This window comes from Marmota monax, unplaced genomic scaffold (assembly GCF_021218885.2).
Source record: "Marmota monax isolate L192 unplaced genomic scaffold, Marmota_monax_Labrador192_F-V1.1 WCK01_AAM20220418_F8-fsc00149, whole genome shotgun sequence".
Taxonomy (NCBI): Eukaryota; Metazoa; Chordata; class Mammalia; order Rodentia; family Sciuridae; genus Marmota; species Marmota monax.
The window spans coordinates 3237762-3254095 of record NW_026693170.1 but is presented as its reverse complement, the minus strand read 5'-3'; the positions used below and the strand labels follow the sequence as shown (position 1 = coordinate 3254095).

The following is a 16334-nucleotide window of genomic DNA, read 5'->3' as shown; positions in this document are numbered from 1 at the left end:
GGGGCGGGGTCTCTGTGGAGGAACCTCTCTGTCCCCTCCCTCTCAGTCCTGCCTCCTGTCCCTTCTGCTTTCCCTGTTGGGTTTCACTACTGCATGCCACACCCTGAGGAGCAAGGCAGGTGGGGACGCTGTCCCCTGAGAGAACTGGCTCACCCAGCACTGGCCTCAGCTGTGTCCTGGCCTCAGGGCTCTCAGCACCACCCAGGGAACCCCTGGGGTCTCCAGCTTGGCCTCTGAGTGGCTATCTCAGGACTTCATAAGCTTTCTGTTCTGGGGGGGAGGACTGTGGTAGTGCACGTAGGTGACCGTAGGCTCTGTGGTCCTCAGGGAGTGGTTTTAAGGAGACCCTCCCTCTCCATTTTTTTGGTAGAGCTGTGTCTCAGGCCTGCCCATGCCTTCCTTGGGTGGCCTCTGTCCTCTATCTAGTGATTCTCCTGTGGTCACCCTGACTTTTTCTATGGGTGATGCCAGGAGGTAAGGGCTTCCTCAGAGACCTCTGGCAGCTCAGGGTCCTCACAGGCCCAGGAAGGAGTGGGGGGTGGGAGCCGAGGAGGTTCGTGGGAGGCACCCTGGTCTATTGGGGATGGAAATCAGGCCACATTTCCACCTCCTGAGCCAAAGCCTGGTCCAAGTGTCAGAATCCATTTGCCAAGTGTTGACTGTGAGTCCCATGTCGCCCCCTGGTGGTCATGAGGAGAACTGTGGCCAGTGTCAGGGACGGTAGCAGGCATACTGCCCAGGGTCCAAATGGTGAGATCTGGCCTTGACCCTGGTCACAGGTAGCTCTGACCTACAAGCTGCAGGGTGGGTCCTGTTCACTGAGGGTCCCCAGATTTTCTGTCCAACACAGGGTGAGTCTAGTGAGAGGACGGGAGCTGTCCTGGGGACTCCTGCTCCAGAGTAGGAGAACTGTGCACCCAGGGGATGGGCAGCCTCAGGAGGGGCCATCTGTTCCTGAGGGTTCAAAGGAAGGGCCTCCAGAAGTGTCTCTTGAGGCTTGGGGTGTAAGCACTGGCTTTGTGAGCTGGGTCTGCAGTTGGCTGGTTTGTTTCTTGTCTTTAAATCTTTGGATCTTAGCCCAAAGGGCCTGCGGGGTTTTCATGTGAGTATTTTGAAGATTATTTGGCCAGATGCATAACACAGTCTCTCATCCCAGATGTTCAGGAGGCAGAGGCAGGAGGATCGCTAGTTTGAGGCCATCCTGGGCAACTTAGTGAAATCTTGTCTCAAAATAAAAAATGAAAGTCCAGTGGTAGAGTGCCCCTGGGGCCAATCCCTAGTCCCGCATACCTATCTCTCTCTCTCTCTCTCTCTCTCTCTCTCTCTCTCTCTCTCACACACACACACACACACCAAAAAAAAAATCTGAGCAGAATGGGTGTATTTTATACATCTTTCCTGAAGACTTTTTGTTGGGAAATATTTATAATAAAAATGTACTATATTAGCCCTTTTAAATGTGCAAATACATGCCACAATTCCATTCAAATATATAACAACTACTACTATTTCCAGGATTTTTTCATTACCTGCACTAAAACTCTAACCATTAAGCAATCAATTCTCAGGACCCCGTAGCCTCAGGTAACCCTGAATCTATTTCCTATCTCTATGAATTTGCCTATTCCAGATATTTCATATAAATGAAATTATATAACCACATACCATTTTGCTTCTTGTTTAGTCATGTTTTCAGGTTTACCTAGATTGTACTGTGCATCAGAACTTTATTTTTCATGGATAATTAATAATCCAACATATGTGTAAGCCATGTTTATTTATGTATTCCTCTGTTGATGGACACGGGGTTGTTTCCACACCTGCCTGTTGTGAAGAATGGTGTGGCGAGCCTTAGCCTGGGGGAGCTATGGCAGTCCCTGTTTCCCATCCTGTGGGCATGTGCCCAGCCGTGGGAGTGCTGGGTGGATGGGCTTCTGCCTGGCTCTGGCAGGAAGTGCCCAAGTGTTCTCCACAGCGCTTCAGAGTCCCTGGGCTAATGTAGGAAGGTGTGGAGTCATTGTGATTTTGTCAGATGTCATTGTGATTTTGATTTGTTTCTATAGTGACTAATGACACTGAGCATCTTGTCATGTGCTTATTGGCCATGGGAACATCTATCCAAGCCCTTTGCCATCCCCCTTCTTTTTTACTACCAGGGATTGTTTTGAGGGGCACTGTACCTCTGAGCTACACCCCCAACCCTTTACATGTATTTATTTATTTTTCTTTTGAGACAATTGCCCAGGCTGGCTTCAAACTTGTGAATCTTGTGTCTGACTCCTGAGATTACAGATGCCCAATATGTGGCTCCTTGGCCTCTTTTAAACTTAGGCTATGCTTTGGTTACAGATTTGTATTTGTTCTTTATATATTCTAGCATGAAACCCATATCACATATATGATTTGTAAATAATTTGTTCCATTCTGTCATTTCAAATATTTAACTTATTCCCTTGTTATTTTATTAGTAATTTTGTTTCAAGCCTATATGGGTCAATACTTATTTACAAAAACAAGTTCAGTCTTTTATGGTAAATACTTTTAGGCTTTTATTTTATTTTTTTAAAAATTGTTTGTGGTGCTGGATGGATCCTAGCGTCTTGTGCATGTGAGGTAAGCACTCTGCCAACTGAGCTATATCCCCAGCCCACTTTTAGGGTTTTAAAGAATAAATTCATTGTCACATTTGAACGTCTTTACAAGTGAGGATCCATTGCCCCTCTGCCTCCCGCTTCCTGGAAGGTGCCTCTCCCCCTCTCTCTTTCCAGAAGCAGAGGATTTTGTGTCCTGGGCATTTTTCTTTCTCTCCCAACAGCTCAGAGGACTGGGGCAGCTTATCTTCCTTCTGTTGTTCTTCTCTGTGCAGAGTTTCTGCTAAACCTGCTCTTCTTGGAGTTGCTGCTACTCTGTCCCTCGAGCACATGGACAAGCTGGTCATGGTCATAAAGCAGTTGTGTTGGTAGAGTTTGTGCAAAACCTTTAGAGTTCTGCACTAAGCCTGAGAGGAGCTCCAGCCGCTTTCCTTACTTTCACAGATTCTGATCCCATGTTACCACCAAATCATGATGAGGATTTCCCTGTCCAAACACGAAAGTGGACATTCTGATCTACTCATGACATTCTCAGAATGGAGACATTTTCAGACTTGGTTTTTCTGTGCCATCAGTTTTGCTCCATGGAAGTCCTTCCTCATGTCTTTTTGCTGGCACCCATCTGAGGATACCCAGCTAAATCTCCTCTATGACACAGTGAGGCAGCTGCTCCCACAGCTGGATGTGGCCCAAGGAGCTCACTGGGACCAGACAGTGCCCAACAGACCTGAGCATAGGTGGCTGCTTTCCAATGGGGGTTCAGCTTCCAGAAGTTCCCAGTACCTGTGAGCAGAGTCAGAGGCAGAGAAGGCAGGACTCCAGGGAGAACTGGAATTGTACAAAAAAGACAAAAAAGAGTGTGAGTCTCTCCATATCCAGCCCCTCAGCCACCAGTCAGGGACCCTGTGGACACAGAGATAGTCCAGGCTCAAGGAAAGCCCTGGGGAGTGCCTAGCTGCAGTGGGTGGCACTGTTGGCCCTGGAGTGGGGGTAGGAGCTGCATTTAGTAATGTAACAATTTCAAAGAGGAAGGGCACAGTCATTTCCACCAGAACACAACATTATGGATGGTATGTGAGCAGAAAAGCCTCCCTCCGATCACCTTAAAAATGAGAACTTGTAAGGAAAATAGTACCATTATTGGTACTGTGATGCGTGTTCTGTTCTTCGAGAAGCCTGTGAAGCCACATTTTGCAATTGTCTCTTAAGGAGATGGGAGAGCTGTTCACATGATGTGGACTTAAGTGGACTGTGCTGTCCATATAGCTGCCATACATTCGTGTGGCTCACCCTCTCTGCACAGCAATGAGGTGCTCCATGTCCATGTCCACTGGTCACCCCGCACACAGCGGGAGGGGGCTCACACTCCCCCAAGAGCTGGAAAGTGTCTTGGTTCCCCTTCATCCCACCACCCAGAATGGTCCAAATTCTGCTGGTCTCAGTGTTGGGACCCCAGGTGGAGGTCTGTTCAGGGCCATATGAAGGGAACAGTCTCTGAGAATGTGTCCCTTCAGATCACATGCAGAGGGCACCTTGGGCCCATGATGATGTCAAGATGAGTGAGAGCAGCAGAGGTCTGGAATAAGGACATCGAATCCAAGAGTGGACAACAGACTCCCCCAGAGCCTGAGAGGTGACAGATGAATGGTGAGGACCCTAAAGTTTCCCCTCTCACCTGCCCCCTGAAGAAGAGCAGCGAAGGCCCCTGTGGCTCCGAGTGGACCCAGGGTTGGGGCAGCAGAGTGCTGCAGGTCCAGGGGGTGGTGAGACCCCAGCTCTGTCCAGCTACTTGGTCTGTGTGGGGTCGAATCAACTTAATGAATGAGCCACAGTCTACAACTTCGAACATGAAGAGAAATTCCTGTGCTGTCCTTTCCTCTTACTAAGACCTTTCTTCCTAACTTAGAACTGACTTTGCCGTCTTTGCTCAGAGGCCTCCTGAGGTGGTGAGAGTGGCCCAGGGACCGTCCAGGGTCCTAGGTGTGGGCTCAGATCACGGACTTCCTCTTCTCAGTGTGCACTGAGCTCCCCACGTCCATGATGTCATGGACCCAGCAGGTGTCACTGATGTGTGGCTACTGACCCTTGGGAAGCCCACAGTGCTGTGGAGGTTCAGGCAGGTTTGCGGCCATCACCTAGAAACATGTCTTCTCCAGAGACTTCAAGTGATTGACAGTGACCAGCACCAGTCAGTCTCTGCCCCTGTTACACTCAGGTCTCCTGCCAAGAGGGGAGGATTTCATCTGCTGAGTAGTCACTGGTGGTTGGTGTAGACCAGTGAGTCTCAGCCAAGGGCCATTTTGCCATCCAGGGGACATCTGGCAGCGTTTGGAGACACTTTTGATAGTCGCAGGTGGAGTAGGGAGTTCTACTGAACTTAGGAGGTAGAATCCCAGATGGAGCTCAACACCCCACAGCACACAGCCCCGCAAGGATGACCAGCCCCAGTGTCAGTGGAGAGGAGAGGGGAGCCCTCTGAGCCCTTCTCTGACCTCCCCAGAGCCTTCCCTCACCCTGCTCCTTCCCACCCCTCTCCGTACCTCAGCTCCCTCCCTACTCCCCACGTTCTCCCCATCTCAGGCCCCTCCCCTTTCATCTTCAGTTCCGTTCTCTGAAGGTGCCCTTTGCCCAAGGTTAGCCCTCACCTGCCCTCTCAGGGGACCCCTGTGCGCTTCTGGCCGGAAGCGTCCACTAGAGGGCGTGCGCGCTCTTCCTGGAGCTAAGGTGAGCCTCTTTGTCCTCGGAGACCAGTGCCGCTGCCTTTCCTGCTCTAGCCCCAGTCCTGCAGATTATCCCAGGAGGAAATCCCTGGGACCGGTACCAGAGACTCCAGGGAAGAAGCTCCTACAGGAGGCGGGCAACATGAACTCGAACCTGGAACAGACGCCAAAACCATCGCCAGTGCCCAGGTCAATGGGGAGGGGGAGGGTCCCAGACTTAGTGGCTGGACACTCAGGGCCCTGATGCCCGGTCCTGTGTGGCCACTGGGGGAAATGGCTGTAAGCCTGTGTCCCTAAAGGCTGTGTCACCTAAGATTTGTGTAAATAGGTGTCATCAGGGCTGCTGTGGAACATTCTAGACTGGAACTTCTACAATGGGAGATGGGTCCTCCCAGGTATGTTCACTTGGAAGAATCAGGAGGGATGTGACAGTCACCAGGCACAGATGCCATCAGGGCCTGAGGGAGCATGAGGATCTGGGCCTCACTGTCACCCCTGAGTGGGGACCAGGGTGTGTGGTCCTGCCCACTCACCTCAGCAGGGGCCATTGCTGGTTGTCAGTAGGGAACTGGGCTTCCCACCACCCCCTTGCAGGGCAGAGGAGGATCTGGAACCTTCCCCTAGAGTCAGACAGTGGAGGAAGCAGGTGAGTTAGGAGATGGAGGTGGGAGCACTTGGTTGATGGGCAGCCAGGAGGCACCCAGGCTCTGAGTGCTGCAGCTGACAGTGGTCAGAGTGGTCCTCTGGGAATCCAGCCTTGTCCCTGCAAATGTTCATGAACTTCCCACCTCTGTGCTCCTCAGTTCCCTTCCTGAGCTCCTAGCCACAGCCACCCTCACAGCTGAGGCCCTGGGTCCTACACCAGCACTTTGTCCCCATCTCACTGTGCAGCTCTGTGTGGCTGCCCACCTCTCTCCTACCCCAGGTCTTCTGAGTGGCTGCCTTACACCCCTGTCCACACCATTGTAAATGACCAGCTGAAGGCAGAGTCCTTCTTCCTGGTAGGTTGTGAAACTGGCACTGAGGCCCCTGAGTCCTGATTATCAGTGAGTCCCCAGGAGGTGGCAGTAGCTGAGCACAGCTGGAGAGCCAGGGAGTGGGGGTGAGTGGGACCTAGGAATGACTGAACTTGCTAGTGTAGATGGCAGGTGGCTTGTGCTGTGGGAACAGGGAATTTAATGGGAAATGTGAGGTGTTTTCTTATTTCTTAGTTTTGGGGGTTTGGAGCTGCAGGTTCCCCTGAATGTCACTGTCAACCTCAGTGCTATACATGCATGGCAAGACTTCAGGTTCCACACTCTGATGCAGGTTGGTACTGGGAGCACCATCAGCCTGGCCCAGGGACCCTCTGCATGTGCAGCTGCTGCAGACAGCTGTGCTCTCTGTTGAGAATAGAGCTTCTTCCTCCTTGGGGGTCAGAACTTGGGTCTGTGTTGCCCGACCCTCCCAGCAGACCCACACGTCTCCCCCTCTCAGTCCTCACAGAAGTCCATGAGCTGACTGCCCAGGGGCATCGTACCTGTCATTTGCTGTGTGCTTCTGATACCTTCCTGGCACAAGATCCTGCAGGTACCCCGAGGGGAGGGTGTGTGTGTGTGTGTGTGTGTGTGTGTGTGTGTGTGTTTGGCACCTGCACAGGAGTGTGCTATCAGGGTGTGGGAATTTTAAAATCATTCAAAATATATTTGTTTTTTTTTTCAAAATGTCAACAGTTTTTACTAAGCAAATAAATATAGTTATTTATGTATATTTATTAATCAAATAATATAATTAATACAGAAATATTTTAAAATTAATTTTGATAAACTTAATAGAAATAATTTGGTTTTTCAAAGTAAAAAAATGTTTGAGTGTTCCACAAGCAAGGATTCAAGGAGCAGGACAATGAATGGTGGTTCCTGCGGTAGGTGGACTCGTGTTCTGCACTGCCCATTCCTTCCCTACCTTTTGCCACTGAGCTCACTGCTCCTTCTACTAGAGGAGGAGTGTGTTCCCCTTCCTCCTATTTATACTGGGCTTGGCCATGAGACTTGCTGAGGCTGATGGGCTACCGGGAGAAATGATCATGCCCCTCCTGTGGGCTGAGCCTGTGTTTTTCCCTAGTGCCCCATGAGTCTGGCAGATCAGAGAAGGGCAAAGACACGTTTCATCTCTGAAACAGAAAGACCAAGCCTCAGGGACCTGCATCCTGAGGAACAGGCAGGCACTACTCCCCCCAGTCCTTGTCTCCCAAGAAAAGAGCAACAGCCTCCCTTGGACACAGGCTGCAGGATGTGCTGATGCTGCAGGGCCTGGTCCCCAGGTCTGGCTCCAGGGTGACTAGGCCGGGTCTTCTGCACAGGGATGGATTTGGCAGTCATCATGGGAAACTGAGGTCAGCACCTCCTGTCATACATGGAAGAGCAGGCCTCATCCCCTGTCTCCAGTCCTGGGGACCAGGGATATTCCTGATGCATCTCTCAGACACGTGAGTTAGGAGGTGGATGTGGGAGCAATTGGTGATGGACAGCCAGGAGCACTCAGAGGCTCAGCTTCTTCTGTCACACCTCATAGAGGACATGGCCGCTCAAGGCTGTTCAGGGTCACTTGGAGGAGGACCAGGGAGTGGTCTGGGCGGGGAGGGGGAAATGGGCACACAGGCCCAGCTGAACAAAGATGTCTCCTCTTGGTCAGCAACCTCAGAATATGCCCTGGGAGGGCCCTAGAGCCCCACTTTTCTCAGAGTCCACTGTCCCATGGTCCTCTCTGGGGAGAGGGCAGCTTCTTTGACTGGCTTCTCCCATTCTGGCTTCTGTGCTTTCCTCAGGCCCAGGACCTGCCCTTCACCAGAACTCTCTCGCCCAGCCTCCCCTCCCACCAAGCACATCCCAGGGTCCCCTCCCAGTACCACAATCAGGTGACCACACACAGATTCCCCAGGGTCCCCCTTGCATGTGATCAGAGTCCTGAGTGCTCAGGGGGCCCGAGGGACACAGTAAGAGCTCAGCTCAAGGGGCCTACCTGCTCGTTCATCAGTCACCTGCCTAGGTGAGAGTGCTGGGGTGTTCATTTCTGGAGGTCCTGAGTCCTGTCACCAGCCCGCCATGGGCTGCGTGCGTGAGCTATGCGCATTTGAGCGTCTGAGGGGACTGGCCTGACATTACTGCCTGATTGAGCTGTGCGACGTATGTGTGCCTTTTCTCTGGCTCTGCTTGGGATCCTACACAGCACCTGAGGTGGGTGTGGCTTTCCAAGATGTCAGTCACTCTGCTGACCGCAAGACATCACCAAGCAAGACTGCACCCTTCGAAACCCAATCCCTCACCTTATTTAGATGGGACATTCTCGAATTTCTTTTCCCCAATAAATACACTGTTTTGGGTGTGCTCTCTCTCTTGCTCCTTCCAGCACTGGAGCTGACCCTTGGGGTCGCTGAGCCATCCTGCCTTAGAAACTTATGTTCATGTACTGCGTGGTTTCTTTGCCATTTTCATAGTTATTGATCCAGCAGCTCCTTTCAACCCAGCTCATATCGCCAGTCTGGCCAGTTGGTGATATTCTCCCTTCCCTTGAGCTCCCTTTAGCCATCTCAATGGGGTAGGACCCATTCCTATGCTCCCGACAGAGAAACTGAAGTGGTCATGTGCTCCCTGGTGACAGGTGTGGAGGGAGGGCATGGAGGTCACCACACTGGCCATGTGGTTGAGGATCTGAAGCCTGGGGAGTAAACAGTGTCAGAGGCAGCTTCATATCAACTGGAGCTCAAGGGTACAAGTTCCCAGAACCCTTGTGGGGAGAGAGATCCCAGAGGGAGAGCCCTGGGCCCTGGGGAGGACTGAGGCTGGGCCCTCCGTGGATTACCTGTGGTCCCTCTATCTTAGTGAGTGAAGACACTCCCCTTTTTTTTTTTTTTTGGTACTAGGGATTGAACCCAGAGGTGCTCAACCACTGAGCCACATCCTCAGCCCTTTTTAATGTCTTTTTTATTTAGAGACAGGGTCTCACTGAGTTGCTTAGGGCCTCACTAAATTGCTGAGGCTGGTTTTGAACTCATTCCTCCTGCCTCAGCCTCCTGAGCTGCTGGGGTTACAGGTGTCAACCACCACACCCAGCTCAGTGCAGGTCTTGATAGGATTTTCCATTTTATTGTACTGACTATTCACAATAGTTTTATAAAGCAAGAGAGTTAGAACCATTGTTTTTATAAGGAGAACATTTTTATTTCTGATTTAATTCATAGCAGGGGATAAAGGTCACTCAGCTAGTTTAAGAGGGTCACTCTTGGTGGAACTGGCGGGGTTGGAGACCTCACACTGATACTCCCCGGCATCCTCCTGTCTGACGGGGTCTATGCTGAGGGTCCTGTGGTCCGGGACAGCTGCATCCTGTCCGTGAGCTGCAGAGTCTGGTTACTGAAGATCCACGTGATGGAGATTCCAGTGTCACCTGAGAGGCAGGTCATGGCCACAGGGCCCTCTTCTGTGATGCTGACATTGCTGGCCAGGATGGAAGGCTTTGTCACAGACTCTGTGAGTAAACTGAGGAGAGGACCCACTGATAGTGGGCCTGCGCCCTGGGGTCTGGGCCAGGCTCTTTGCTCAGAGACCTCAGCCAGCTCTGGTGCCCACAGTGAGCTGTGTAAGGTTGGCCAGACAGTGGCCCTGACCCTCTGCAGAGGTTGAGTGTCTTTGTTCAGGTGATTATCTGTAAGGAGAGGGCAGCCCCTCCTTCTGATCCCAGATCAACCAGGGTGACTCATGTCCGGACCCCTGAACATCTTTGTAGAATCTGCACCAGGACCCTCTTCTCAGTCCATGTGCCCAGCAACCTCATCATCAGGTAGAATTTTTTTCCTATAAACTCCTGTTTGACCTTTTTGTGATTTTCTCAGGTCCTGTTCCTTATTTGAATTGGGGTGTATTTTGAGGAGATCCGGTTTGGCAGCCCTATCCATCTCTGGGGCCAGGAAAGTTTTACATGAAATACAATGGCATTTACTTTTTCTAAAATAATCTGTTCGAGAACAAAGATGGCCCAGAATAGTCTCATGATGGCAGAGTTGGAGAAGTTCCAATCTAAAGGATTTCTCCACCTAAAAGGACTTTGACTTCCTGGCCTGTGGATTGAATGTCACGATGAAGGAACTCTTTAGTGGGAAATAGTCATGGTTTGAACAAAAGACTGGCACTCTTAGGAAGAGATGGAAATCACCTTCATGTAATAAAAGCCACATGTGAAAATCTCACGTAATACTCAGTGGGGAAATACTGAGAGTCTTGACACTAAGACCAGGAACAAGACAAAGCCGTCCCTTGTGTTTCACCACTTCTCTTCAATGTAACTGTGGAACAAATCGACAAAGAAAACAAAGCCATTTTAATTGATGGGAAGAAAATAATCTTTGTACACAGGTCACATAATGTAGGTGGGGTTTGGGCATTTCTCTCTGCAGACCACAGAGAGAAGATTGCCCTGTGGTACCTTTGGTTCCTGCAAAGGTGTCTTTCTACCTGAGCTGGCCTCTCACCTCCCACCAACCTGAGTCCTGAAGAACCAGGCAGGAGTGGGTATCCTGGGCAGATGCAGGAGGATCTGAGGGCTCAGAGGATGTGGGGCTGCCTGGGCTGTGTCTGGGAGAAGCACAGAGTTTCTGACATGTGACTTTAGTTGCAGTATTTGGTCATGGACAGACCTGGCACAGGAAGTCAGAGCCCCTGCACCTCCTGATCCTCACTGACTGGCTGCCTACCTGGCCTTGAATCGTGGTGCTGAGTCCCTCCAACTGCACAGACTCCCCTGCGTAGCCTTTTCAAAGCTGTCCTAGAGGTGGGTCATGATGGAGACCAGGAGTTAAAGGAGAAATAGCACATGGGACACCAGGCACAGGTCTGGAAGTCTGGTAAATACCAAGGCCACAGGACCTTGAGCGGGGGCAGTTCCACCTAGGCTTTGAATAGTGGCTGACCCATGAAAAATAGAGCAGACTCCAAGGAATGTTCTAGAAAGAGAGAGGGGGCAGGCAGGCAACACTGGCTGGCTTTGGAGCAGAACCATGTTCTCTGTCCTTGGTCTTTAATGTCCCTTCTCTCATTGCAGAGTATTGTGGGGCTGCCAATGCCTCACCAGGGTAATTTTTCCTGCTTGGGGAGAATAAGCCACTTGAGAAAATAAACTCTGAAGTAAAGTGAAGAAATAGAAGCAAAGTTTAAAAATAGGTTTTAAAAGTAGAGTGCCTGATAGGATCTTCTAGTCCTTGTAGGAGCTGGAACAGAACTATTGAAAAATGGTTCTGATGATTTATTTAAGGGGGCACATCAAAGGCAGGGATAAGGTTTCAGGGTTGGAGTCTTGCTTCATGGTGTCTTGCAGTCAACAGGTTGATTGGCATCTTGGCCTGCTACATCCATCTCTGAGAGGCTGTGTGGCTACAGCAGGTGTACCCATCTCTGGTGCTGTGTGGGACCTGGCAGAAGTGAACAGGACTCACATATATCTGGGTGATCTTACCAGCTGGATTGCCCCTGGAAGTTCCCAAATACCAGATTTTCCTACTCAGTGGCCTTCCATGCCGATTTAGTCCACAGATGGCTCTCAACAGTGGAGGGCAGGTGAGGACCTTGTGGATCTTGCCTGAAATATAGGGGAATGTTTTCAGACACAGAATAATGAACCGATGGAAATCTGGCCCTGATGGGCCACATGTGTTTGTCAGATATGGGACAGAAATTTGAGGAGCAGCTAAATTTTTTTCCATATGTGAAAATTATTATCAATACCCAAGAGTCTGACTTATTGGAAGGATATTTCTCTAGAAAATAGCAAAAGCTTCAAGGCCTGGGTCTTGGCCCCTGGGAGGAACATGGAATTTATACAATGGTCAGGAATCTGCATCCCGATCCTAGTCTTTGAAGGGATTGTGGATCATTGGCTCATTCCTATCTCCAGCAGCTATTGAAGTTGGTAACATTTGGACCTTGTGCTGAGTGCAGGGTGTAGAGTAGGCAGTGAGAAAGCAAAGTTCTCTCCTTTATACTATGAAGCTGTGGTGGCCTACTAAGAAATGATCAAGAAAGGATCAAGGACTGGTCTTGGGGTCCATGGCCACCTAATAAGGGCTCAAGTGTGGAGGGGAGGGTGGAGCTGTGGCTGCACCCAGACCTGGTATGACTCTGACCTGCCAGTCTTGGTCTATGTGACTCTAATTCAGTGACTTGAGTCCTGTGCCCAAGTTTTCCCTCAATAAGGTAGGATAAATGATATTTGACATCAGATTGTCTTTGAGTTGGCCTTAAAATATTCATAGCACCTGACTTAAATAGATGATAATAATAATAGATTTCATTTATTTCACAAATAAATGAAATCTATTATTATGAGATTCCAAGAGAGAGGGTTCCTGTGCATGATCTTGCAAAAGAGTCTGTCAGGGCAACCTCTTGCCTCTGCTCATCCCCCTAGAGATGCTGACCTCTCCAGAGCGTCCCCTAAGTCCCCTAGGTCAGTCTTCTAGTGGCTGTGAAGACTCGCCATTGCTTTTGCTCAGGTGTGGCTCTTGGGGCTGAGCCCTGGCTGGTAATCAGCTCCAGTAATCCTGGGACTCTGTAAGATGTAAATGGTTGCCCCTCATCAGCTCTGTCCAGGAGGTCCTGGCCCCCAGGACCTGGAGTCAGGAGCCTGGAATAGAGAGGCCTGGGTCAGGAACTTCCCAGAACTATGCTTCTCTGTGAGGGCCACAGGCAGCCCCTCAGGGGATTAACTCAGCACTGACTCAGTCTTTCTCAGAGCCATGTCCATGGGGAGAGGCCAGGGAGGCTGGACTGAGATTGAGCTTCACCTGCGGAGTCACCTGGCAGCCTGTCCACTCTGCAGCGAGTGTCTGCAGGGTGGATTCAGAGAGAGGAATCCAATCTATTGAAGTTTGTCTCCACTGTGTGTGTCCTGCACTAAAAGCTCAAACCGCAGCAAAGGCACACAACATAGAGGAAGAAGTAGGCCCAAACTGACAGTCTTGTGTGTGTGTGTGTGTGTGTGTGTGTAGTGGAATCAACCCCAGCCCACCCCCAGGGGTCACAGAAAACCACTCACAGTATGCATAGAACTGTCCAGATGCTTCCATAGAGAGTCACTCACGATATACACAGATGTGTCCAGATGCTTTTTCAGCCTGAAGATCGCTACTTATGGTTTGCAGAGTGTAGAATCCTGTGTCCTCCAAGGTGACCTTCTGGAACAGCAGAGATCCATTGGGGTATACCGTCTCTCGACCACTGTAGGCAGGCCCTGGGATAATTCCTTGAGTGGCTGTTAGGTATATCGAGATTTGATGGCTGTCAATGCCCCTTTCCCCTTTGTACCAGGTGTAGCCTTTGACGTTCTCTGACACATTGTGGGCAAGTAGAAGAACATCGGTCCCTTCGGCAGCAGTGAAGGGCACAGATTCAATAGCAAGTTGGGCAGTGGTGGGCAGGTTCCAGAAGGTTAAAGGTGAGACCAGAACTGAGGGGAGAGAAATCCATCAGTTTTTGGTGGGAAAATGGAGCTCTGGGTCCTTAGCAGGTGTCTTCATCCCTCAGCCTCGGAACCTGGAGTGAGTGAGAGTGTGTGTGTGTGTGTGTGTGTGTGTGTGTGTATGTGTATCAAGGTCAGCAGTGTGACTCATTTCTTAAGCACCCCTGAACTTGTCATTTCCTTTGGAATGGTATTCCTGGGTGTCTGCAAGGCTGGCCCCTCAGTGCCTGCAGATCCCTGCTCACCCTCAGGCTGTCCTGGGCACCGGCCTCCCCTGACCATCTCCTTGCAGACCCTGGGTCTTCCCTTTTGACATTTCCCAGCTCTCTGCCCTGTGTGCCTCTTTTCAGCCCCTCCTCCATCTCTTTGCTGGCCTGTCTTCCTGCCCACTGGAAGGAGACTCCATGACACGGGAACTAATCTGATTTTGTTGTGGCCCTGGTGCCTGGAACAGGCTCAGACACCTAAGCAGTATCCCAGCCCTGAGTGTCCAGGTGTCTGCCAGTCTCTGAGGTTGGTGCCTACAGACAGTGTTCGTGCCCTGACACAGTTGTTAGTATCAATTTTCAAAATATATTGGCCAGTGGTGATTGAATTGGGAAAGAATAATAGAACTTATTTTCCCCCTTCGTCAGTTCCGGGTGACAGAGTTTCCTGTTGCTGGAGCTTCTGTTCTGCTGTTTTGTTCTCTAACCTCAGGCTCCAAACAGAAGCCCGTGTCCCTGTGAGCTTCTCGTCCTCCCCAGGAGACCTGGGCCAGTCTCTGCTCCTGTCTTCCCTCCTACTCCCAGGGAATCATCTCTTTACCTGCCAGCAGAAGCCCCTGCCAGGGGACATGTCCTCTGTGGGGAGAGGCTGAGGGGGGCTCCATGGTCTCTGCTGCCTGCTCTGTCCTCCCTGTGTGGCAAAGAACCGGGTTTCCCAACCTGTTCCCAAGCAGGCTGCTCAGGCCACTCAGCTCTGCTGTCCTCTCTGGCTGAGCCTCCTCCCAGGGCAGGAGCACTTCCCAGGGTCACATGGGCTGGGGGTGGGACTCAGTCTAGGAAGCCTCTCTGTCCCCTCCCTGGTGAAGGCGATCCCCCACTCACTGTCTTGACAGGGTCACAGTGAGAAAAAGTGCTGGCAAAGCCGCTCTCCCACTGTCTTGACAGGGTCACAGTGAGGATGAATGCTGGCAAAGCCACGCTGGTTGGTGGGAAACCGAAACCATGAGACTCTTTTTTATGTATTTGGGACTTTGCATTTTCATGCTTATGTTTCTGACAGGAGGCGTGAGTATGCTAAATGCCAAACAAATTAAATTTCAGATGGCTAGAACATAACAGGTAGTTCATGCCTTGGAGGCTGTTCTACTACCCCTCAGCATATCAAGGACAAAGTAGAAGGCTGTTCTTCTATCTCAGTACACTGAGGACAAATCTGATAATGGACAACAATCATCCTCTGAAAGGTCATGAGAATTTTAGGCACCACATTGATTATATCAACTAGAACCCAAGCCCATATTTCTGGCCTCTTAGAAAATCTAATCATTATGCTTATTTTACAAAGTTCACCACATGTAGTCTCATTTTTGATCAAGGAAAGTTATATTATACACTTAGGAAAGTTAAAACATATAAAGATATATTCTTCTCTTTTTATAAACCCTTTCTTACTTTACATAGGGATATATGATGAGCATAGTTAATATTGGTGGAAAGTGGATTGATGTTTAGAACTTACTTTCTATTGAGAAAGATTATAAAGATATGAGAACTAGTGCACCTTGACTGAGAAACAAAGAAACTCTTTGAGAAAGCAGCTCAACCAGTTTTATGAGAATAAATTTAGGAATTAATTAAAACAGCTTTATAAGACACAGTTTTAGAATAATGTTAGAAATATTATTTTATTTAGATTCTTAAGTTTAGAAATTCTTAAGTTTGTAGTTGTATAGGTTTCTGATATGTTTTAAGAATGATTTATAAACTTTAGGATGTTTTAAGTATAAGATTTAAGGAGACTTTTTTAGATGGGAATTTTAGATTAGAAATAAAGTACAAGTGTACTTTAGGTTAATGATTGGTTAGGAGACTTAGAGTCTGGTTATGTAGTTTGGCATTAGTTAATAAGAAAATAGCATATCTTGGGAAAAATAGTAAATCTTGGGAAAATCTGAAAAATGTAAATTAGTGACGTATTTTATTAATGATTCTGTACTTTTAATAATTATATAACTGAAGGTCATATCCTGGAAAAATGTAAATTAATGTTACATTTTTTTGTACCCCCAATCATGGTTAAGGAAATGTCATGTCTTGGCAGAGTTTTAAATTATATAATCAATGACGTATTCTGAATGTATAATGATGAGAAAAATTGTAATAAAAGATGACCCAGAGAAAGCTGCATTCGCTCTCTCTCTGGAGATTGCTCCAACGGAACGACTCCTGTCTCATCTTTTCGCCGACGCCACTCATCCTTCAGGACTCCCTGGACCCCGCTAGGGCACGACCCGGCACCTCCCCTTTCAGTGTTGCCTCTTCAAGTGTCA

At 49.4% G+C, this 16334-nt stretch overlaps 1 protein-coding gene across 5 annotated transcripts; it reads right to left on the bottom strand.

Annotated features, from left to right (window-relative positions):
- Nucleotides 1-9491: 9491 nt before the first annotated feature.
- LOC124100128 (carcinoembryonic antigen-related cell adhesion molecule 3) lies at nt 9492-14802 on the bottom strand. Of its 5 annotated transcripts, none has more exons than XR_006854170.2 (4): nt 14606-14802; nt 13376-13786; nt 11798-11920; nt 9492-10631 (listed from the first exon to the last, which is right to left on the bottom strand). XR_006854170.2 is itself a non-coding variant. In XM_046455461.2 (3 exons), exons 1-2 carry the CDS (start codon nt 14667-14669, stop codon nt 13413-13415), a joined length of 438 nt encoding a protein of 145 aa, XP_046311417.1. In that variant the 5' UTR covers nt 14670-14802; the 3' UTR covers nt 9492-10631; nt 13376-13412. The 5 variants fall into 5 exon arrangements, 3 of the variants coding, with proteins under 3 accessions (XP_046311417.1, XP_046311416.1, XP_046311419.1); XR_006854171.2 differs by lacking the exon at nt 9492-10631 and adding an exon at nt 11572-11753 and having other exon boundaries at nt 11843-11920; XM_046455461.2 differs by lacking the exon at nt 11798-11920.
- Between the last annotated feature and the right edge of the window lie 1532 nt (nt 14803-16334).

What these genes read in the sequence shown, in the direction of transcription:
- LOC124100128 (XM_046455461.2), bottom strand. Translation starts at nt 14,669, where the DNA reads ATGGAGCCCCCCTCAGCCTCTCCCCACAGAGGACATGTCCCCTGGCAG. An exon ending in GCAGGGGCTTCTGCTGGCAG is followed by an intron (nt 13,787 to 14,605) that starts GTAAAGAGATGA and finishes CTCTCCCCTCAG; the next exon opens with TTCTGGTCTCACCTTTAACC.